General features: G+C 43.9%; 1 protein-coding gene across 2 annotated transcripts; it reads right to left on the bottom strand.

Annotated features, from left to right (window-relative positions):
• Positions 1-543: 543 nt before the first annotated feature.
• On the bottom strand, positions 544-23,765 carry CFAP298 (cilia and flagella associated protein 298). Of its 2 annotated transcripts, none has more exons than XM_054975041.1 (8): positions 23,513-23,765; positions 19,053-19,193; positions 18,011-18,178; positions 11,549-11,616; positions 10,407-10,565; positions 1,662-1,793; positions 1,054-1,149; positions 544-960 (listed from the first exon to the last, which is right to left on the bottom strand). In XM_054975041.1, the coding sequence occupies exons 2-8, from the start codon at positions 19,189-19,191 to the stop codon at positions 850-852; spliced, it is 873 nt and encodes a 290-aa protein (XP_054831016.1). In that variant the 5' UTR covers positions 19,192-19,193; positions 23,513-23,765; the 3' UTR covers positions 544-849. The 2 variants fall into 2 exon arrangements, with proteins under 2 accessions (XP_054831016.1, XP_054831014.1); XM_054975039.1 differs by having other exon boundaries at positions 23,360-23,764.
• Positions 23,766-24,628: the final 863 nt, after the last annotated feature.

Raw genomic sequence — 24,628 nt, 5'->3', positions numbered from 1 at the left:
TAACTCATTAGCATATGCCACACCCCTTGACATCACTGGAAGTGTGTCATTAACATAACTGATTTGCATATGCCACACCCCCTGACACTCCTATCCTGGCTGTTTTGGACCCAATCCTGGCCATTCAGGGCCGAAATTGGGCCCAAAATGGCAAAAAGGGCCAAAAAGGGGCCCAAAATGGTCAGGATTGGGCCACTGTTGAGTGGGAGAGTGATCCACCAACTGTCAGAGGCCTGATCCGGGCCATTTTGGCCCCAATCCAGGCCGAAATGGGCCCAAAATGGCCGAGAGTCAGGTGGGTGGGGCCACCTGTCATGTGACCTCTTTGGGGAACTACCGGAACTGCGTTCCTGCACGTTACCCCTCGAAATGAGCCCTGCCTGGCTAATGTGGGAGACGATGGCAGATAATGCAGATTGCTTTTCTTTTTTTCATTAACAGTTTTGAACCCGCCAGATGCAAAACACAAAAGTGTTGCTTCAAAGAGAAATTGAATGTTGCATAAGCATGCCTTCAGCGGAATAATGGGAATAGAAAGAGGACTGCAGATCAAGGACAAACCTTTTTATTAGCATGACAGTTTTCTTAGAAAACTAAAATATAAACATCTGATCTGATAGCCTATGAAAACTGATTTCCAAAATAGAGTAGAACACCTGCTTTTCTACTGCTAAAATGTATCTTGTTCATAAGACTCTGAGGATATACTGCAACTAAACTTCACACAAAACATCTCTTCTACAGAATTGGAACTAAGAAAATACAATGCATGTATTTGCATCCAAACTTCCAGTATACCCAATAGATCAATTAATCTTGTTAAAAATAAAACAGTCTATGCAGATCACTTTATCTTGGTCTCCATTTGATGTCCTTTACACCATGAAAATGTCTTTTCAAGGCACGACTGTCAGCCCATTCAGAATCTAAACAGGAATCATCATCATCATCATCTAATTTCTGAAAAAGAGAATAAAATGTTATAAATTGAAAAATTACGTCATCTCAATGTATTCAACTATACGCAATATATACTTCAGTAACATCTGATACCTTGAGTTCCTCTTGTCTTTTGTAATAATAAAGCATCATTTGTTTTTGTTCTTCATTACTTATAACTGGTTCACGGGCTGGAGCACCTTGTCCTTTCTGAGAAAAAAAAGAAGATATTGTGTTCTGTTGCTGTGATCAAACGTCAGAACCCAAGATGGGGCTATGCATGTAACAGCCAGATTGATTTCCAATGGGTGGGCTCATTAGGGTCAGAGGGCAGGTTTCACTCATTGTTTCTAGTATTTTCATTCTGTATGTTTTCTGACAGTAACACCACATTCCACTCAAAAAGCTGCAGCTATTTTAGAATAAGCAGTACAAGGAGATGCTGTTACAAAAACAAGCAACGGATTCTAACACAAGCTGTTGTATGAGTCTTAAGGGGTGCCATATTATATAGTAAAAATGCAATTCTTAATACTTTCATTATGCTCCCATGTTAAAACACCACCACTGCGATTCCTGACCCATCATGTATAGGGTATGTGTAAAGATTAGTGCTCAAACAATGAGAAACAGAACTGTAACTCAATGAAATATAGCTGAAGTGTTAGTCTGGACAAAACCTTGGACAACCAAAGGAGAACCACAAAAAGGTTTGTACTTACCTTCTGTATCTTGACAATAATTTTGGTTTTTTCATTTTTGCCCACATAGTCAGAAAGCTGATTTATTCTTTTCAGCTCCTTTGCTGCCCACCATAACTGTGCCTCTGGTTCCTCAATAACCTCAAGAGCAGCCTGTTAAAGATTGTCAAATGCAAGGAAAGGCATAAAGTGTGCAGGGTTTTCAACAACAAATAGTACAATCTGTAGAGCTTTTCCTTTACTAGAGTAATGGCAACTTAGCCTCCAGCTCAAATGCTTCAACTGAACAAAAGCTATGAGGGAAAGGAAGCATACAGTATAGGAAAGCTTGTCCCACACTTTTAATACCAGTATTAAGAGAACAAATAGTGGAGATATCAAATCCAGGTCGGGCAAAAGGGGACACAGACCTGCATGGGGCTACATGGATTGCTACGTTTTAAGAATTAAAGCATCCCTCTACCGTAAAGGTTCATGAATATAATTAAAATATATTTATAATGTCACGGCTAAGGGTACATAACGAGCAGCGAGTAGTGACATCACTAAATCTATTCACGTGTTTTCATACTAGTCACTAGGGATGGGCACAAACCGAAATACGCACCAAAGTTCATTACAAACCAGGCCAGTTTGTGGTTCATGAACCAGCAGTTTGTTAGAGTGCATTTCTGATGAAGTGCAACAAACGGATAAGATTTTTTAGGCGGTTTGTTTGGTTCCTTTTTCAGTTTGTCGTTGCAGACAGCCTGGCACCAATCAATCTATTCCCTATGAAATGGTTGGGTGGACTTCTGCAGACCTTCTGCAGCCCTGGTAACACCAATGACAGCCCTCCAAAGCTTGATAGGCAGCTCTGGCTGCCAACCAGAGGGCTCTAATTCTGCTCTATGAGAGCAGAAGGATATATAACCCCCAGCTCTCAGGTGAGTGGTTTCAGTTTCCAGCAAGCAGTGAGAAAGGGAGGAACTGCTGTCGGATTTTCAGGCACAGAGGGAGGTATTTGAACCTTGTGCTTGAGAGTCTGTCACTTCAGGGCTCTGACTGCACCCCAGTCTCTGTGCCGCTGCCAGGCAAAGGCAGCAAGCCTAGTAGGTTCCTCAGCAGAAGATTCCTTATTTAGAGCACCTGTCCTGGCTGGAAAGGTGCCTGGGTGGGTCAGGACTCTGACCCTACCCCAGTCTCTGTGCTACTTTCAGGCTCAGGGGCCAAGCTTAGTGGGTTCCTTGGCTGAGGGTTCCTATTTACAGCACCTGTCCCAGCTGGGGAGGTGCCTCGGTGAGTCAGGGTTCTGACCCCATCCCGGTCTCTGTGCCACTGCCAGGCTCAGGAGCCAAGCCTAGTGTGTTCCTTAACTGAGGAATCTTTATTTAGAGCACCTCTCCTGGCTGGGAAGGTATCTGGGTGAGTCAGGGCTCTGGAACACCCCCTGTCCACACCACGGGCGAATGCATCTCCCCCACAAGGGGAATTCTAACCGCTTTGTGGACCACCTTCTATCCACACTGGGTGCGAATGCACCCCCCTGCAAGGGAAATTTTAACCTCCTTCCCCATAGGTCTGCTGGTGGAGGGCTTCCCTCTTGGCCACCCTGTTGGAGTGATCGATTCTGTTGAGGCAACTCCCACCCATTTAAAAGGCATTTCCTGTTCCGGATGGAAAGGTTTCTGGGTGGATCAGGGCTGTGGCTCACCTCCTATCCACGCCAGGTGCGAATGTACCCCACCCCCTGCAAGGGGAATTTTAACTTCCTTGTAGACCACCAAGGTCTAACCCTTCCCTAGAAGGGTTGTTCAATAAACTATATACGTATATACATATACAAGGTTACATTCTCCATCATTGGAGCAAGGCATTCAAGTGTACTGTTATGCAAACAAGGAGTGAAGGACAGCCTTGGCCACAGCAACATCCTGCTCTGCATTAACATCCATAGCATAATGTTTTACAAACGTGTCAGCAGACGACCACATAGCCGCTTTGCAGATGTTAACAAGCGGCACACCCTTGATAAGCGCTGACGAAGCTGCCTGAGAGCGTGTGGAGTGAGCACTGACCCCCAGTGGACAATCCACCCCGGCCAAAGCATAGGCCTTAGTAATGGCCAACACTATCCATCGGGACACTGTTTGGGACGATGCCTTGTGACCCTTGTCCTTACTTCCAAAGCAGACAAAAAGATGGGGACTGCTACGGAAGTCCTTTGTCCTGTTCAAATAAAAGGCTAAGGCCCTCCTCAAATCTAAAGTGTGAAGGGCCTTTTCCCCTTTAGTAGATGCATTCGGAAAGAATACAGGTAACGTGATCTCCTGCGACAGGTGGAAGGTGGACACCACCTTGGGTAGAAACTTAAGGCACGGTCACAGGACCACCCTATTTTTATGGAAAAGAAGAAATGGAGGGTCAGCCCTGAGTGCTGCTAACTCGCTAACCCTTCTAGCAGATGTTACAGCCATCAGAAACGCTACCTTGTAAGACAGTAAGTCCAAAGGGCATGTAGCTAACGGTTCAAAGGGAGGCAGCATCAACCTAGATAGTACTAGGGAGAGAGACCATTGAGGCACTGGTGGTGACACAGGCGGGTAAAGATTAAACATCCCCTTTAAAAACTGACGAGATTTATGGTGTGAGAACACAGCCACAAGGTGTACCTTTAGGGAGGTAACCCTAAGCCCTTGGTCCTTCAAATGACATAAATAGTCAAAGACGAACCCTAAGGGGCTACTAACAGGCACCACATTCTTTGAAACCGCCCAAGCCTCAAATCTAAGCCACTTAGCTTTGTAAGCCCGTCTAGTGGAGAGTTTCCTTGCATTTAGCATGACTTTCTCCACTTGCTCAGAATAAGTTACAGGCGGGGTAGAATCCGCCAGACAGACAGGTGCAACTTCTTGGGCTCGTGGTGGAACAAGTTCCCGTTCAGCAGAAGATCCTGCCGGGGAGGTAGACTCACATACGTCCAACTGGACATCTGCAACAGTTTGGGGAACCACACTTGTCTCGGCCAGAAGGGTGCTACCAGAATGCAATCTGCATTGTCGTTCTCTATTTTGCACAACACCCTTGGTATTAGCGGGAATGGTGGAAACATATAGTGCAACCTGTGGGTCCACGTAAATTGGAAGGCATTCCCAATAGAGAGGGGGTTGCTCCCCGCCCTTGAGCAAAATATCTGGGCCTTGGTGTTTGCTGACGTTGCAAAGACATCTATGCTCGGTCGGCCCCACATTTGGAAGATCGGCCCAATGTACTTTACGTTTAGTTCCCACTCGTGGTCCAACATGTGCACCCTGCTCAGGGCATCTGCCCGAACGTTGTCTGATCCCACTACGTGTATAGCCCGAAGCATCACACCATTCTGGATCACCCATTGCCAAATGAGCGTGGCCTCCCTGCAGAGAATCATAGATGCTGTGCCCCCTTGCTGGTTTAGGTAATACATGGCAGTCGTGTTGTCCGTCTGCACCAACACCTGACAGTTCTGCAGAAGTGCTGCAAGGGACACAAGTGCAAAACGAATAGCTCTTAGTTCAAGAACATTAATATGCAGGTTTCTTTCCCTTTCCGACCATACATCCTGTACACACACAGCACCACAACAGGCACCCCATCCCTGCAGGGACGCATCAGTGGTCACTGTAACCTCAGGATGCAGATAGCCAAACAGGGTCCCCTTACACAAATTGTCATCTGACAGCCACCAGTCAAGGGAGGATAGAATGACCCTAGGTATGGATAACCTGAGAGACGGAGGGTGGCATATAGCATCGTACCTCCGCACAAACCAATTCTGAAGCGGACGCATACGCAGTCTCGCAAAGGGTAATACTGAGGTAGCAGCTGCCATGTGGCCCAGTAAGCATTGTATCATGCGCACAGATTGGAAACGATTTCTCTTAAACATGGAAACCAATCCCTTAAGAGACTTAGCTCTTTCCTGTGGAAGCAGTGCTTTACCCTCAACGGAGTCTAATACTGCACCAATGTAAGAAACCTTACGGCTGGGTACCAGCTTTGACTTATCCAAATTCACCAGCAGACCCAAACGTTTCCATGTGCTCAGCACTAACTCTACAGCGTGCACAAGCCCAGCCTCAGAGTCTGCCACGATGAGCCAATCATCGAGGTAAGGAAAGATGGTACAGCCATTCTCTCGAAGGAAAGACACCACAGGAGCCACACACTTGGTAAATACCCGTGGCGCCGTGGATAGGCCGAAGGGAAGCACCCTATAACGGAACACCCTCCGCTTGTAAACGAAACCCAGAAATTTCCTGTGCTCCTCTAGTATTCCAACATGGAAATAGGCGTCCCTCAAATCAAGGACAGCAAACCAATTCCCTTTCTTTAGCAAGGAAATTACAGCAGACAGTGTGACCATCTTAAACTTCGTCACTTTTAGAAAGGCATTAAGACCCCTTAAATCTAGAATGGGACGTAAACCTCCATCCTTTTTGGGGACCAGAAAGAAACGAGAAAAGAAGCCTTTCTCAGACTCCTTGTACGCCACCTCCTCCACAGCATCCTTGGCCAAGAGAGATAAGATCTCATCCTCTAGCTCAGCCATGGTATTATTCACAGCCCTCAACGGTGAGATACACCTAGGCAGTTCAGTGAATTCCAGCCCATATCCTTTGTTCACAATCGTTAAGACCCATGAGTCAGATGTTATAGACTCCCATTCAAATAGGAAAGGCTTCAGCCTGTCCGAGAAAGTCAGGGCTGTGACTGGTTCATCCCGCCAGAATTGCCTCCCTGCTCCTTGTGGATCTTTTTGCTGAGCAGGAGGCTGAGATGGACGGGTTTTGAAAGGCCTACGCTTCTTGGGTTGCTGTGCGGGAGTGTAATGGCGCTGAGAAGCAGGGTATTGCTGGAAGTAGGGACGCTGTTGGTATCTCCCATGGTACTGGTACGGGTTGTATCTCGTGGGGTACTGTGGCTTGAAAGCAGACCTGTCTGCCGAGGTCACTCCCAACGACCGAGCCGTCTGCCTATCCTCTTTCTTTTTTTTTAGCGCCTCATCTGTGGTGCTGGAAAACAGAGAATCCCCTTCAAATGGCAGATTCTCAATTTTGGCCTTCACCTCTTGTGGGAGAGCTGTTGACCGGAGCCAAGAGTGCCGTCTCAGGATCACTGCTGATGACATACCACGGGCAGCAGTATCAGCTGCATGGCTCCCCGCATTCATCTGCTGCTTTTAAAGGCGAATGGCTTCGTTTTGCAGCAGGGACACCACCGCCTTCTTATCTGCAGGCAAGTCAGCGAAATAAGGCGTCAGCTTCTCCCACAGGTAGAGCTGATAGCCAGCCATGATGGTTTGGTAGTTGGCTATACAGAGGGCCAGGGCCGAGATGGAGTATTGGCGTCTGCCCAGGGCGTCCATCTTCTTCCCCTCCTTGTCTGGCGGGATGGAAGAGGAACCTGACTGACAGTGCTGGATCTCCTCAGCAATCAGGGATGAAGGTGGAGGATGCTTGAAACGCGATTGCCATGTGCCTTGCTTGATTTTGTACATCTGCTCAATCCGCTTCGATGTAGCTGGCACATCTGAAGGCACCTTCCACACCTTCTCCACTATCTCCTCTACGCCCTCCAACATGGGGAAACCCACCGTAGCCGGGTTGTCACCATAGATGCGGCACAGGAGCTTGTCCTTCATCTTAGGCGTGGCCGAAGAAATATCAATCTCCAACGCCTTTGCCATACGGGCCATCTGGTCTGCGTAGATATGGAGGTCCTCATATGGGGAACTCGTACTGGGAGACACATTGTCATCTGGAGACAGTTCCAACAAGGACTCAGAGCCACACTCGTAGCCAACAGCAGCCTCCTCCTCATCAGAAGCAGGAACCGACACCTCATCTGCTGGAAACGGTGGAGGTAGCCACTCATGCTGCCTGGATGTTGATGGCCTCGGATCTGAGGAGTCATACCCCGCAGGAGCCCCACTCCATTGACAGTGGTAAGAAGGTGGAATATAGGAGGCATGTCGGTGTCGAGAAGCCAAGGAACGCTCGGAACTGACGCTTTCCACATCGGAGACAGGGTGTCGACTCCGAGTGGAGGAAGCTGGAGACGCGGAGGAGCGCTCTCTGGGTGTGCGTCAGATCCGACGAGGGGCAGCCGGGCTCAGTTCCGGTGACGGGGAACGATGCTCACTTGAGACCATGACATAAGCACCCGGATCTGGCACTTCCTCTGGAGCAGAACGGTCTGCCGAGTTCAGATGAGGGGAAGGCGTGCGTGGAGAAACTAGCACCACCTCATCAGCAGACTTGCGCCGTGGGGACCGAGAGTGCCGATGTTTGGACTTCTTCGGCTTCTTCAACAGTGGTTCTGAGCAAGCTCTCGGATCCGACGCCCTTTTGGTGGAGGTCTTCGTGCCAGCGAAGTGTGGTCTCGGAACTGCAGTAGCCTTCGGATCCGGCGTTGGGAGTCGACAGGCAGGTAGGGTCTGACTCCATCGGATCTGATCCTGAAACCGACTTCTTCGGATCCAACTTCGACGACGCCTTTTCTCTCGGCGATTTTGGAGACATCGCCACTTGTGAACCCGCTTTTGACACTGCTATACTCGCCGGTCGAGATGTCGACACTGACTTAGCAGAGGCCACAGAGCCCGCTCGTGAATGCCGTTCAGCCGAGGAGCTAAGGGCAGCCTTTGGGGAGGACAACGGAGTTTTTCCTGCCACCGAAGGGGGTCTGGGAGTCTCCTCTCCATCCAACACTTTTTGCCACAGCGATGCCTTCAAGCGCGCAGACCTCTCCTGTCTGGCCTTATGGGTAAACTTCTGGCAGATCTTACACGTTGGGACAATATGACCCTCTCCAAGGCAAAAAAGGCACAGATCATGCCCATCTGTTTCGGCCATCTTCATCTGGCACTGAGCACAGTGCTTGAATAAGGCCTTAGAGGCCATGTTTAAGGGGTTCAGCGATACGCATCGTCGAATAACAGTCCGAGTCAATACACACCGAGTCCAAAGTCTGTCCAAATCAGTAAGAAGAAGAGTAAGCCAAGTCCGAAATCCAAGTCAATACCGAAATAATCAATCACGAAGTAAGCAATCACTATAAAGCACGGAGCTGCGAAGCAGACGTTCCCTTCTAGCAGTGGCAATAAGAGAACTGAGGGAAGGGGCCGTTGGTTGCCGTTGGACACGTGACCGTTTGGGCGGGAAACGGTCGCTGAGGCGCGTGCCCAACGGCCCCTTCGGAGCTGAGGAAAGCGATGAAAAATCTTCCGGCGGCTGGCCTGCGCCTGCGCAGTCCCATGTGTGGAGGCACAGAAGAACGAAGATGAACATTGGTTACCTAACTCTTAAATTACTTTGGTGGTTGTCTTTTCTTAACAGGTGACTGATTCTGTTGACAAGTAGTGGGATTCAAAGGAACACAATTGGATTTCATTTCATTTACAAACACAATTCAAATCATAAGGTGCATTTCTATCAACAGCACTTACACCATGGGCCAAGGAAGAAAATATTGCCAATTCCCTCTTCCCACTGAAGACCCCCCACTTCCTCCCCAATTTGCTGACTCTGAGGGTCTCCTCATCTTCGGAAACAGACCTTCAGGGGGCAAAGATGGGAAAGTTGCATTCTATTTTCTTCACTCTATCTGTTCTGCTGAGTTGACATGATCTCATATTGGACCTTGCCAAAGATTTCACAGTGGGGCAGGAGGGAGGGATGTATTCCTGCATGGAAGAACTCGATGAACAATATTTTCAGGTATGTACAACCCAGTTTTCATCTTCGTTCTTCTATGCAGTCCAACACTGGGAGATTACCAAGCTACATATTCACAAGAAGGTGAGGTGAATCTCTCCAAGTCATAATTCACTAATATTAAACTCAAACATAATACATAATAAACTTTGTATTAAAAAGTTTGCAAATGTACAGGCAAACGGGACTCAACTGCCGGAGTACTGGAACTTAGTGGGCGCCTTTTATCGGCAGATGGCTTAACTGCCTGGGGGTCATAGCTCCTTGAATGCCTCCTTGTGGCAGATGACTTAGCTGCCTGAGGTCAGAGCAAGATATAGATCCTAGAAACACTATCAGTGGACCCAACAACATCAGCCATACCATCTCAAGTTCATACTCCTACTCATCCTCTAATGTGATTTATGCCATCACATGTCAGCAATGCCCTTCCACCCTCTACACTGGACAAACTGGCCAGTCCCTTCTCAAAGAATTAATGACATGAGTCTGACAATGTGGGACTGCACAGAAGAACAAAGATGAAAGTCCCATTCTATTTTCTTCCCTCTATCTGTGATACTTTGGATCCCATACAACATTATTAAAATGGCTTTTATATTTACATTTTCTTAAAAAATTAACTATATGGTAATTTTAGTGGATTTCACGCTTGCAGAGTATGTTTTATTTATTAACTGAATTTTCACAAGTGTTAAATGAGGATAAAAGTCTCCTTTCTCCAGCTTTCTGATAAAGAACTCTGCAGCAAAGTTTCATTGCTCTGTAGCATCAGCGGTCATGGGGAAAATATTCTGATTCTAGTCATGGAGTGGAAGATGACAGGAGTTGAGAGTTCCTTCCCCACAAACACCAGCAAAGTAAAAACTTTTTAAAAATATAAAACAGATAAAATTGTTTAGGCTGCCCAGACCTCCTGAGATGGAGAAGTTTATAAATCAAATTAAAAATTAATTATAGATAAATACATGCCCAGTAAAAGCCCAATCCTTCAATACAGAAAAAGATTAATGCAACCCAAATAATTTCTTACATGAGTTCCTGACAGATCTTCCTTATCTTCAAACTCCATTCTAATTGGGTCATATGGAGGCAGTCCCATTGGATAAACAATCATCACAGCTCCTCGGAGCTGGTCCAGTGCATCTTTCACCATATCCATATTAACACATACATTAGCTTGAACTTGTTTCTGAAATACAGATAGAAGCCATTATTTCATTCAACATACTAACAAAGCACAAAGAAAAGAATATTTTCTGATCAGTCTGCAATATGGATCAGTCTGAATTTGAAAATAAAGTCTCACTTAATTTTACACTGATGTATTAAGAAACATTAAATGCTTGTCTTATTGTACATACAGGATAGCAGTTAATATTGGCTGTGAAATCTCAGTTACTAAAGATCTAATTTAAAGGAGTGTGGCAGGTATTTATAATACTCAGGTTTTGAGTAAGTGCAAAACTGTTTATGAGATTAGTTTTTGGATTATGAGATAGTCATAAATACATACATTTATCATTCTCGAGTTACTCTTTACATTAGCAAAAGATAATATTTATCAACTCAAAATTAAGGAATAAATGTGAGCATATGTGTGTAGACAAACTGGTTAGGTTATGTGAAATCAATGGTACTTTTAGATTTACATTTTAGTGGGGTTCTCTCTCTTTAAAAATGTGAACAGAAGGAGAAGGGAGACTCCCTGTGGACAACATCTGTTGGGTTAGTCACTAGCACATACTGTCTACCATCATTCTGGGCCACCTTACTAAGGGAAAAAAATCCCACCCTCAAGTGCTGTATCCACTTTCCTGAGGAACAAATAACAGCTAGGAGGAGCAATTCTGTTGGGAATCCCCATCAGATTGACAATTCCCTCCTCACAGCTGAATTTCAATTTTTAAGAAGTCAGGAGACCAGAAATCTCCTGTATTGTGACAATATCACAATACAGTGGTGTAGGTTATTATTGTATCTTCTCCTGATTATTTCTTTGTTGGTGCAGAGACCCTCAGGCTCAGATCTTAAGTAATACTAGTCACATTAATCCTTAAGCAGCTGTTTCTGACAACACAGAATGCCTGTGTACCATTCATAATTATTTTCAAATTTTTAAAATATTAATGTAATTACATTTATCATGCGAAGATTCTTCTAATAATTTCTTACCTTAGATATTATTGCCTTGGCTTCTTCAATTGTTGCTTTTAGAACCTGCTTCATTTTTTCATTTGGAGCTTAAAGTAATAAACACACATTTAATATCCATGTCATTATACAAAACATGCTGTATAAAACCAATACAATTCCAATTTTGCATAAAGGATGTCACAGGAAATGCTTCTACATTAAAAACCAGATGGAATAAAACCTCATTTTATTCTAAATGAAGTTTTCAAATGATTAGTCAAAGGGTTGTATCCTATGATTTCATTCCACTAACACCAGAGCTTCCTGCTAGCATAAGGAGACTCCTTTGTAGGAAAGCTTTGCTGTCACTGGAATGGAGGCACTGGACACAATCTAAAGTTTCAAATATATTCGAGCAAAGTTTCTTTCAATGATAACACCCCTGATCGCAATTGTATTGCAATTTGGGAAATTACAGTGGGAGTGTTAAATAATTGGAACCCTCAAATCTCTATCTCCAGCTCTGTGGAACTTAAGCCAGCCAATTTCCACATCCCATGTCTGCTTTCCTTCTCTGTCATTCCTTAACTGAGTTGAATAGCTCTCAAAATTCCATACTTCTTGAAGGGTAATTAGCATGCTTGGTCCTGAAGAGGCCAGGAGGAAAAGGATTTTTTTTAAAAAAAATTATATTGCATTCTTCTGCATATCTAGAATGACTTCAGAGCATGCAGAACCCCCTACCTTTCCTGTAGACAGATACTCAACCATGAACTTTGACATGAGGGAAAAAGCTGGAGGCCTGCAAGGATCTGTGTGTAGGGGTGAGAATTGCTTTCAAGATTCTGTAAGCTCTCTTGTGCAGACCACTTTCCCCATGTCTCCTGTTTTCTTCCTTTAACTGCTTTCAACATTCCATGCTCAGTTCTCATAAAATCATTTTGCTGTTTCCCCTTTTTCTTTTTGTTAATTTAGAAAGCCCTTTTTTCTTCATATCTAAGGGTTTGGGGTTCTACATCTCTGGAAAGTATGTAGAAATCTCCTTTATCATCTATGGGTGACCTGGCTTTGCTGATTTCATGGCTGGCAAGAGCCATCCATGTTACTATTATAGTAATGATGTTCTACCATGCTAGCTGAACACTACATTGTTTGCTGTAAAATATACTATTCCTTGATTTAGATACAAAGGACTAAATATGGGGCTTTATAAAAGCAACATATGTGCTCTCTTGCTGCTACAGCCAATTCCACATTCATGGAATTCAAGAAAACTACATTAATAACTGGATTAATCAAGACAATGACACTAATCACTTATATAAATACTGTCTCTCTGAAAAAGGTACTTTGCTTGCTATTTGCTATGGTTGGAGTTACCTCTGAATGCAATGAGCATAAGAAAAAAAAGATGCAATACGCTATTTTCCATCATGGATACTTTTTCACAAAGTTATTTATTTTTTTACTGCAAAGCAGCAGATATTCAAGGAAATCAATAACTAATATGGCATTTCTTTCAAGGTCATAAACTCTCATCTGCAAAAAAAAATGTTGTACTAATACACTGCTACAGTATTCAAAGGTTATTTAAATACACACACACACACACACACACTGAGCTACATATACCTATAAAGGGCTGCTTCAAATATTACTTAGTACCAAGGAATAAGTACAAATTATATCATAGTATCATTAATAACACCCAGATTGAGCTCTTCTCCAACACTTCTGCCCTGCTTCAGAAAACCTTATTTTAAGTTATATTTATGGCCTTGCGTCACATTCTTGCACTGTACTGTACTTCACATTTGGTCCCATTTAAAATAAGTGTGCACAGCAGTATGGTTACATTTCTTATGTATTATGAACAAAAGGCAAACTGTGTTACTGACACAGGGCTGGAGCCTGCCATAATATTGTGCTAAACATCAAAATCATTTAATCACATTTATTTAGCTGGACAGAAAACCACTGAATATATTTGTACAAATATGTTTCAGGAGAAAGAGGATGCAAGTTTTTCTAACTTGCACTGGATGTGATGGTAGAAGGTCCACTAACAGATCTCTGCAGTTTTGCTTTTTAAAAAGCAGCTACAGCATCTGATTTGGATGAGGGCCATAGCACGGGGGGGCTGGGGAGTATAAAGCTTTCCTGTACTACCATGCCCCAATAAAAACCTCTTCACACAGGTATTATATGCTCTGTAAGGAGAACAGGTCATTCTAAAAGGACAAAAAGCAGCTATATAGGGGCTCAGAATCTAGCAGGAGGGGTTCCGTGATGTTGGAGTAAAAGTGACTCAGCATGCCTGGACACTGGGGGGTTCCACATTTCTCTTTGAATTGGGGCCAGATAGTGTTTATCTTCTTACTGAATAGAACATCTCTCTCAGTCTAAGTTGGATATTCCTCTAACTCCTCCTCCTCTTCCTGTTGCTTTGTATTTTCATCTCCCCTCATAGTCTTGCAAGAAGCAAGATGTCTCTGAGGGTCTTCTGTGAGAGGCCATGCCAGTCAGCTTAAATATGGCTGACCAAATCAAACTTGCATTAATCCAATGTGAAACGAAGCCGAAGAACAGGACCACGTACAAAAGAGTTTAATTTTCTTGCTATCAAAACTCAAATATAAGGCACAACGAAAAGCCAAAATCAATTTTCTTGCTTCCAGAACACAATTGTAAGGCACATAATAAGCCAAAATCAACCGAAGAGTTGTGAAAAATTCCCAAACTCCCGGCTGGAGGTGGCAACGGGTTTGCCGGCTTGGAAATTAGGCCCCGTTTCACACAATGTGCTTTGTCATAAGCCACATGTAAATCTACAATGAACAAAAGAATACATCATTTGAAATAGCCAGTGTGCCAAACAGTCTTACATAGTTACAAGGTTACAAGGTCTCTCACTTCCAAAAGCCAAAGTTACTTTAACCACAAATGCGAATTACATTTAAACTGCCCTTGCTGATATATACAGCTTTATATGCTTTTCTCTTTTACATAGAAGCCACATGTAAATCTAAAATAAATGAAGGAATACATCATTTGAAATAGCCAGTGTGCCAAACAGTGTTACATAGTTACAAAGTGTCTCATTTCCAGAAGCCAAAGTTACTTTAACCACACATGCAAATTACATTTAAACTGCCCTTGCTGGTATATACAGCCATGCAGAAATCATAGCAAATGTTTTTACAGAGAGAAAAGCTCACCAATTATAGTCTGCTATTGATACTTTTCTCTTTTGCATAGATGCAAAGAATCCCATTTCCCAAAAGCCAGTTACTTTAACAACACATGCGAATTACGTTTAAACAGACCTTGCAGATACAAATATTACAGAAAAAAACTCACCAATTATAGTCTGCTAGTGCTACTTTTCTCTTAGAAGCTTCTGTTCCTGAATGATTTTACTTCATGGGGTGGGGTAGTGCTGACTACATCCACTATTTAAAGTTATATTCATTATTAAAGATAAAAACCCAGTGCCTTCAATTTAAAGGGGCCAGGCTGTGATGTTACAAAAAGTATAGCTGTGGAATGCCAATTGGTGTATATTAGCCCAAAAATGGAGAAAAATCCACCTCAAGATTCAGCCCATGCGGTGCAAGGCTATTTAATCGGACAATCCACTGCGCTTCCAACTGTAGCAACATTCTGTGCGTGTTAAAAGATTGTTTAGGGTCCACTGTCTGGAGCACAGAAAAAACAAATTCTTGCTCATGGGTATGGAATTGATCAAAATGCTGTCTTAGGGGTGCTTCCAGAGATTTGGTTCTGATTCGGGACATGTGTTCTTGGGATTCGCAGTTTGAGCTGTCTAGTGGTACTCCCTACGTAAAGTAACCCACATGGGCAACGTATAACATAAACAACCTGTGAAGTAGCACATGTTGAAAAACTTTTGCTGTAGAGATTCTTGCCTGTAATGGGATTAATTATATCTGTGAGACTAACTGAGAGGTCACATATGTTACAGTGACCACATTTAAAGTGTCCCACTGGCAAATTGCCAGATGTGGTTTTTTGTTTGAAATCTGTATGTACCACCAAATCCTTAATGCTTTTCATTTTTCTTAGCCCCACTAATGGTGGGGCGGCACACCCTGGAATGAATTTCAATATGTGCCAGTTTTTCCTGATGACTCTGATGATCTCGAGAGCCAAAGTAGAAAACTCCATGGACCATGTAATTCTATCCTCATCAGACCTAGTAGCTGGAGCTAGCAAACTGTCCCTGGAAATCAGATAAGATTTTAATCTAGCTTTCCTGACCACTTCCTGTGGGTAACCTCATTGTGTAAATGCCCTCTCTACTTGAGAAGATTCCCTACTGTAATCCTCAAAGGAGGTAGAATTACGTTTTAATCTTAAGAATTGGCCATACGGGATATTCTTGATAAGGCTTTTGGAATGATGAGAGGTATCATGCAAATAAGCAAACCTATCGGTAGGCTTTCTATAAGGTTTATCACCTAGCTTCCCTCCTATTCTTTTGTAAATGCATACATCCAAAAAATGGATTTCATCAGGGCTATAGAGCCAGGAAAACTTAATGTTAACATCCACTGTATTCATCCATGTGGCTAACCCCTCAGCTTTACTGCCATCTCTCAAAATAATGGCCACGTCGTCAATGTACCTGCCATAGTAGAGAATTGCCTCAAAAAAGGAGTTTTGTTGTGGATTCAGAAAGAATTTACCCTCTAATTCTGCCATGTATAAATTGGCTATGCTGGGAGCTGTGGGGCAACCCATCGCGACTCCCTTGCATTGGAGAAAAAATTGATCCCTGAAACGAAAATAATTCTTTTCAAGTATTATGTCCACAAGTTGGAGGACAAAAGAGATGGGAGGGTTGTCCACAGGTCTAGACCTTAAGAAATTTTCCACAACTGTTCTCGCGCCCTCATGAGGGATGGAAGTATAAAGTGACTCCACATCCATAGTCATGAGTACGGCTTGACTAGGGACTGTGAGTTGCTCCATCTGTTTAATGAAAAAAGTGGTGTCCTTGATGTATGATTTAGAGGTTTGAACAACGGGCTGGAGAATCTGGTCTACAAAAAAAGAGAGGGGTTCAAGCACCGAATTGGAGCCTGAAACGATCAGACGGCCAGGAGGCGGAATTCTATTTTTGTGGATTTTGGGGAGAATGTAGAACACAGGGGTCCGGGGAAAGGGATTAATCAAATTCGAATACATGTCATGGCTGAGGTCTCCCATCGCTAGGGCTTCCCCCAGCACTATTTTGATGATCCTTTGTATATCTGGCAGGGGGTCCCTGGCTATGGGGCGATAATTTTGTTTGACACTCAACTGTAATTCTACTGCTCGAAGGTAATCTTCCGTGTCCATAACAACAATGCTGCCCCCCTTATCTGCAGGTTTCAGGACAACAGATTTATCCTCATCAAGACCCTTGAGAGCCCTCTGCTCCGAAGCTGACAAATTATGCCAATTACGACGTGGACGTTGCTCCAAAATTTCAATTTCTGCATGGCTGTATATACCAGTAAGGGCAGTTTAAATGAAATTTGCATGTGTGGTTAAAGTAACTTTGGCTTCTGGAAATGAGACACTTTGTAACTATGTAACACTGTTTGGCACACTGGCTATTTCAAATGATGTATTCCTTCATTTATTTTAGATTTACATGTGGCTTCTATGTAAAAGAGAAAAGTAGAAATAGCAGACTATAATTGGTGAGTTTTTTCTCTCTGTAAAAACATTTGCTATGATTTCTGCATGGCTGTATATATCAGCAAGGGCAGTTTAAATGTAATTCACATTTGTGGTTAAAGTAACTTTGGCTTTTGGAAGTGAGAGACCTTGTAACCTTGTAACTATGTAAGACTGTTTGGCACACTGGCTATTTCAAATGATGTATTCTTTTGTTCATTGTAGATTTACATGTGGCTTATGACAAAGCACATTGTGTGAAACGGGGCCTAATTTCCAAGCCGGCAAACCCGTTGCCACCTCCAGCCGGGAGTTTGGGAATTTTTCACAACTCTTCGGTTGATTTTGGCTTATTATGTGCCTTACAATTGTGTTCTGGAAGCAAGAAAATTGATTTTGGCTTTTCGTTGTGCCTTATATTTGAGTTTTGATAGCAAGAAAATTAAACTCTTTTGTATGTGGTCCTGTTCTTCGGCTTCGTTTCATTTTGTTTGGGACCACCCCCTCTTGGATTTGTTAATCCAATGTGAGACAAATGAGCTAGTTGTTTTAGGGAAGAGTTTTCTTTAGCCTTTTATCCCTCCCCACTACAATGGATATGAACCTACTTCCAAAAAAAGTTTCATTTTTTTCGAATATATTTGCCTTGCATGTTTATTTGCTGTGACTTACACCTCACTCACTCATACTTTCCCTGCTGTGCAACTCTGCTATAGAAATGAATAAATATCCCCAATACACAACCCACCTCAGGTCCCAACCTGTTGGTTGAAGATCGCTGCAGCAAGACACACACACTTAAGTTATATTTACCATAGCCATTTCTCCGCCCAATTTCATCTTTTTTAAAAACACTTCCACCACTTGGAATACATTTGTCTGCCCATTCATCCTTCAGCTTCAGCTCTTCAATTTGTTCATCCGTCAGGCCTTGCATATTGGGAGGTAATAAAATACCATGCTCTGCCAGCATTTCCAGTTCTTTACAAAAAGAAGATCAAATATGGGATAAGAATGCTGTAGAGGGGTCTGCCATGGAAAATCAGCAAAACTGACTGAAGCATCCCTCCACTCGTGGAAAAGAAATATTCAATTCAACCCTTGTTATTTAGAAACGGGTTTACAGCATTAGAGAATACATTTGTTATATCACAGTCATGCTTAAAAATTAATATTAACACCTCTGTTTTAAATCCTACACAGGATATTTAGGAACCATCAAAAAAGATTTCACTTGAAATACAATGGTGGATTATTCTAGAGTGAAAGAAACTCTGAACTATCAGTATAACTATCAGTATAACATTGCAGCTAATTTGGCACCTTGAATCTGTGGACTGGCTTAAGCAACAGCAGCAAAAGTAGCTGCGTGTAGAACTATAGCTGAATGTCCCTGTGCCTGCAGAGCTTATGAAGCCCTCTCAAGCAGAAAACCAACAAACAACCAAACCAAGAACAAAACTAAAGAACTCTGATGGTCAACCGCACTGTACATTTGCAATTCCTAACGGCCCAAATGGACCAGAGAATTAGCATAAGGGTGACAACTTTCATCATTATCTCCTTCACACTGCCTCGAACACATGGCACAACACCTTGTACAGCACAATTTGGCTACAAAGCAGTGCCACAGGAAATTATCGCACCAGGACTAGAATTTGGATGTCAGTGCCAGCCTTACGGAACAGTTACCACCAGCATCCAGAAGCCTCACCCCAAAGAATTCATATGAAAAGAGGGTCAGTAATGAACAAGGAGGCAACAAGTTTATAGTCAGCATTAAGACAGAGTTTTCTTCAGGACAGTTAGTGAATAACAGAAAGGCAATGACATGGTAAATTGATACCCTTGGTACCTGCACAAACACGTTGAACTTTGAGCCTCCCATTGTAGATCCTTGTTACTGCCAATGTCAGATCTTCAATGGAAGTACTGCCTGTTGTTTCAAACAGAAATTGGCTCTCATCACTACGCTTCACATGGAGCAGCACCATTTCTGCAAACAGACCCATAAAAGATGGTGAAGATTGAAGAAGAAACTGTTACAACTTGCTGAAAACTTATTTAATTTATAGTCCGCCTTTCTCACTGAAAGCCAAGGTGAGAAACAATAGCCTAAAACACAATGCAATCAAATAGCACAAGAGATCTAATAAACAATGAAATATGACTAGGATTACAAACATTTAAAACAGTGCAGAAAAGGATCAGATATATGTCAAGTGATACAGAAAACAGAATTATAAAAGCAGAAAATATACAGTATAAACATACAGTATAAGCATACAGTAACATATAACAAATAGATAATATGGCATTGAGATGCTAAGAATTTAATCAAACATTACCAAGATATTAAGGAATCATCTATGAAGGCTGATTTTTCCAACTCCTGCCAAAACTGGACAGAGCATTACAGTGAAAAATGAAAAGATTTACTTCTCTGACCACTACCACTCCTCTTCATCAGCAACTAATCACAAAGCTATAATTAGTGGGAAGTCAGGTAAATTAACCACACTTCAGTAAATGAAAACACAAGATTGATGGGAGATCTGTATCTCTTGGTAGACCTAAATACTGAGGCTTATACATTTTCAAAACAAGAAAAATAGCGCCCCCCCCCCAAGAGGCTACAATGTCCATGTTTTGTTGGGGGCTTGGAAAAATGCAGCACCTATGACTGAGCAAGCACAACTTTAGTTGATAGGAACTTTGCAATTTTAAGGAAAAGGATTTTCTTTTTTCTTTATTTTCCATTGTAAGAATATGCATAATATACATATCTGTGACCAACTCCTCCTCCTGAAGGTAACAAATTTGTATGCTAACAAAAAGATAACTCAAATCAAATATAATTGGGGGACTTGCATTATTTTATTACATCTATTTATTTACAAAATGATTATGTTACCTCTGCAGACCTGCTCAAGGTGGCCCATAATAATAAAACAAAACCAAGCAGACAATGAAAACAAACCACACTAACAAAAACTTATCAGTAGAACAGTGAATAAAAAAATCTCAATCCATGGCATAAAAACATATAAAACAGAGCAGTCCAGAATATTAGTAAAAGAGTTCTCAGACAAGAAGCAGACCCTAAAACAGCTAAAAAGACCCCATTACTTAAAAGCCTGTATAAAGAAGAATAATGTCTAAAGGGAATTTACGTAGGCACCAAGGAAGCATCAAGGGGGTGTCACCATCAAGATGAGGTGTCACCATCAAGAAAGCCTTCTGGTCACCTAATTCTGCAGACAGGGCACAGATTAGGGCTTCAGAAAAGAGTCTCAAATGGCAGGCTGGACTATATGGGAGGGGACACTCATTCAAGTACCCCAGACCAAACCATTCAGGGCCTTATAGGCAAGAACCAAACTCTGAATTGTGCCTGGATACAGATGCCAGTGTCTACTGTATACATTGTGTTTAGAACACCTATTGAACAAAGAACAAAATTTGACAGTCTATTTGGGGGGTTATTGAGTTGTTACGTTGCACATAGCTAGGATGTTCTAGAATCCCTTTCCAAATTAATTAAGTGCCTAATTTGCCCCAAGACTCATCTTGAGAAGTGTGAGCTCAGGCTTAGAACTTATTTTCCCTGCTCAAAATAAAAAGAAAATAAAAAGAAAAAATAGCATCTCTGCATATACAAACATATGTGCCTCATTCCTGACATTATAACTTACTGAACTTTAGTTCCTTTTCTGAATTTGCTTTATCTACTGGGAACCTACACAACTGATCCTTGGATGCAATCATGTGCAGGGCCGGATCGAGTGGGGGCAGGGGGGTAGTTGGCCCCCGGTACTGCCAGGGAGGGGGCACCGGGAGCAGCTGCCAGCAGCGCACAGGTGGCAGCGTGGGCAGACTCCCAGCCCCCCGCGCTGCCTTTCGACTGCCCTGCAGGACAGGGGGCAGCCGGCTTGCCGCGCACCCCCAGTCCTGCGGGGCAGGCAAAAGGTAGCGCAGGGGGCTGCGAGGCCACCCGCGCCATTCGCCTGCCCGCAGGACAGGGGGAGGCTGGCCACCCTGTCCTGCAGGGAGGTGAATGGCATGGGTGGCCTTGCAGTCCCCCGCGCTGCCTCCACCAGCACACCGCACAGGTGGCACGCTGTGCCCTGCATGATGATGTCACAGAAATGACATCATTACGCAGCATCAGGAGTGCGCACGCGCACAAGGGGTCGGACTAGGGTTGCCCTGGGTGCCAGCAACCCTAGATCTGGCCCTGATCATGTGCACAAAGCTATCCATTACATATGTCTGTAGCTTGGGGAACTAATCCCATATTATCAGAAAAGGGGGAGGGGAGGGGAGGATATCAATGAGCCCCAAGCCTATTCACAAGGCAACGCCAGTAAAACAAAGCAGCTCTTTCTGAGTAGTGTGTGGGCCAGCCACTTCCATAAATCCAATCGTATCATTGAAATCTTTTGCCAGGGTTCATTCAACATTGGTTGTTGTGGATTTTCCGGGCTGTATAGCCATGGTCTTGGCATTGTAGTTCCTGACGTTTTGCCAGCAGCTGTGGCTGGCATCTTCAGAGGTGTAGCGCCAAAAGACAGAGGTCTCTCAGTCTCACAGTGTGGAGAAGATGTTGGCAGGTAATTTATATCTACTCAGGAGGGGTGGGGTTGAGCTGAGTCATCCTGTAAGAGTTTCCCAGGGTGTGGAATGCTAATGGCGGGAGGCTTCACTGTATCCTGAGGAGGTTCTTTTGCATATGGATTGGTGCTTGATATGCTAATCTTCTCTGCAGGGCTATTGTGGGATGTGGAGTACTTCGTTAGCTTGGTGTTTTGCAGGGCTGGAAGCCATGCTCTATTCATTCTTAAAGTCTCTTCTTTCCTATTGAAATTGTGTTTATGCTTATGAATTTCAATGGCTTCCCTGTGCAATCTGACAAAGTAGTTGGAAGTGTTGTCAAGTATTTTAGTGTCCTGGAATAGGATACTGTGTCCTGTTTGAGTTAGGCTATGTTCAGCCACTGCTGATTTTTCAGGATGGCCAAATCTGCAGTGTCTTTCATGTTCTTTTATTCTTGTCTGGATGCTACGCTTTGTGGTCCCGATGTAAACTTGTCCACAGCTGCAGGATATATGGTATTCATTCAACACTTCTTGGTTTTGGCAACAGAGTGGTGGAAGGCTTTCCCTGCCTCAGAATCCTGTCCTCCCTGCACCCTTTTACCCATCCCTGAGATGAGTATCACATGTCCCTGGAATTCATTCAACATCTGTAGTGCATATAAAGAACAGTAGCAGTTACAGCAGCAGTCAGGTCAGCAGGCTTGAGAAGAAGATTTTAACTATCATTGTCCTGCTAAAAGCTCCTTGGAAAAATCCAACAAGGGAGAGGCAGAGCTGCCAGTCAAGAACTACTGCTCAAATTGTACACTCTTTACTGATCTGAATTGTGACCCACTATGGTAGTCAGCAAGTACAGACGAATAGCAATTCACTTTATCTTTCCCAGTGAGCCTTACCCTTTGCTCTTCCCCTGTGGTGCCAGTAAAGAGCAGCAGTGAAGAGGAGGAACACAGTAGCACCTACCTTCACCCTGTTTCATCTGGGCCTGGTGCAGCCAGTGAACAGGATCATGGGCCCAGCAAGGTGAAGCCAGGTACCAGCTTGCCTGTGCTCCTGCTCACCAGCTACACCACTCCTGGGCTGGCAAAACAAAGCTGGGTGCTGCTGTGTCCGTGCATGGCAGTGCCCAGCTTTATTTTGCCAGAAAGAGCACAGTGCGGCTGATAAGCAAAAGCTCAGAAGTGCCTAGCTTCACTCTGCCAGCCTCTAGCCAGTACAGAGCAGCATCTCTCTCTCCAGCTGACTCTTCAGCCCACCATTGGGTGCAGGGGGATGGCACTGGGACTCTTTCTCCAGGTTATTTTGGCTTCCCAGATCTTTTCTGGGTACAGATACAACCCCTCACAGTTTGAGAATCACACATCTGCTCCATACATGAAGGATTAGGAAATACAAATTTCAGACCTCAACAGGAACCTTCCCACCTCCCTTCTTAAATATTAATCACTGGACACACGGCACTGTAATATCCCTATTTTTTCTCCACATTCTACAAGACACACCCAAGCAACGAAGGGAAGAGAACAGCTAAGGAAGAAAAAACAAGCGAAACTCAGGTACTAACCCTTCAAAAGTACCAGAACGTAGCTTTCTGCATGAAATGCATCAGATGCGTTCCTCCCTATCAAAGAGCTTTTCCGCACTGCTCCCAGCCCCACCGGTGACAGGAAAAATCGCAAATCCTATATAAGCCCGGAAAAACACCGCATCTACAAACCAGGAAGAGCCGGAAGACAGTCTCTCTCCAAACTACAGATGGTTAAAATTTAAATGGGGGGGGGAGGAGAAGAGGCCGAGGAGATGAAGGAGCTGGGTTAGCTCAGATTCCCAGCACCCTCAACGGTTGTTTCCGTCTCCATGGAAACCAGCCGACACAAAGCTATCGGCTCGCACCCGCCCCGGAACTTTCCTCCTTGGTCGCTGCGTCTCTCGCTAGTCGACAGAACCCAATTCGTTGTAATGCGCAGTTTGCGCCCCAGGAAGCACTTCAGTTTTTCTTCCCCCGCCTCTTCACAACGGTTGACTCGTGACGAAAGCGAAAGGATGCTCTTTTTCCTGCCCTCTGTAGTGCTGGGTAGACGGCAGAGACTTGAAGTGGGGGCGGTGGGCGGAGAGGCCGCGGAGTCAGTCGTAGGAGCTGCCAGGACGCCGCGAAGCACGGCTTTAGTACGAACGGGTGTAAAGTCGTGCTCAGTCGCACTCGCTTGGAGTTATTTTTGGGCAATTTTTAGCGGCGAAACTCCTGTGTTACTCTTCCAAACTCGAGGCCGCGCAACGGAACTATTTTAAGGGTGTGTTTCCGTCAGACCTTGATAAAATACTGGGGTTGGTATCTTGTTTGCTGACACTCTCATTCTAGCTGTATCTGAAGGAACTCTGACTCACGAAAGCTCATACCCTGCCACAAATTTTGTTAGCCTTATAGGTGCCATTGGACTCTTTTTCTCCTGTAGACACTCCCTATCAGTCATAACTGGAATGTCGTTGATTGGTCAGTCCAATATTTTTGTTACCGGAACTCAGATCAGTTGCTTGGAGATGTCATTTTCAAGTCGAACCCTTGCTCATCTTGCTGTTGGGAGGCAGACTGATTATACTTACAGTGAATTCTACTGTAAGTAGAATTTGTTTCACAGCATCACCCCACTCAACAGGATCGAAGTCCAGTGGCACCTTAAAGGGTTTTAAGTTTTTGAGAAGCAGAACTTCCTTCTCAATCACCCAGTGTGGAGAAATACTTTGTAAGTTTGGACTGTGTCACCTGCAGTTTGCAAAAGTCTCTCTTAGCTGAGAATAGGTAGGAGGAAGGGAAAGACAGATGCTTTCCAAGCCA

Source organism: Eublepharis macularius, chromosome 3 (assembly GCF_028583425.1).
Source record: "Eublepharis macularius isolate TG4126 chromosome 3, MPM_Emac_v1.0, whole genome shotgun sequence".
NCBI lineage: Eukaryota > Metazoa > Chordata > Lepidosauria > Squamata > Eublepharidae > Eublepharis > Eublepharis macularius.
This window is presented reverse-complemented; position numbering and strand designations above follow the sequence as displayed.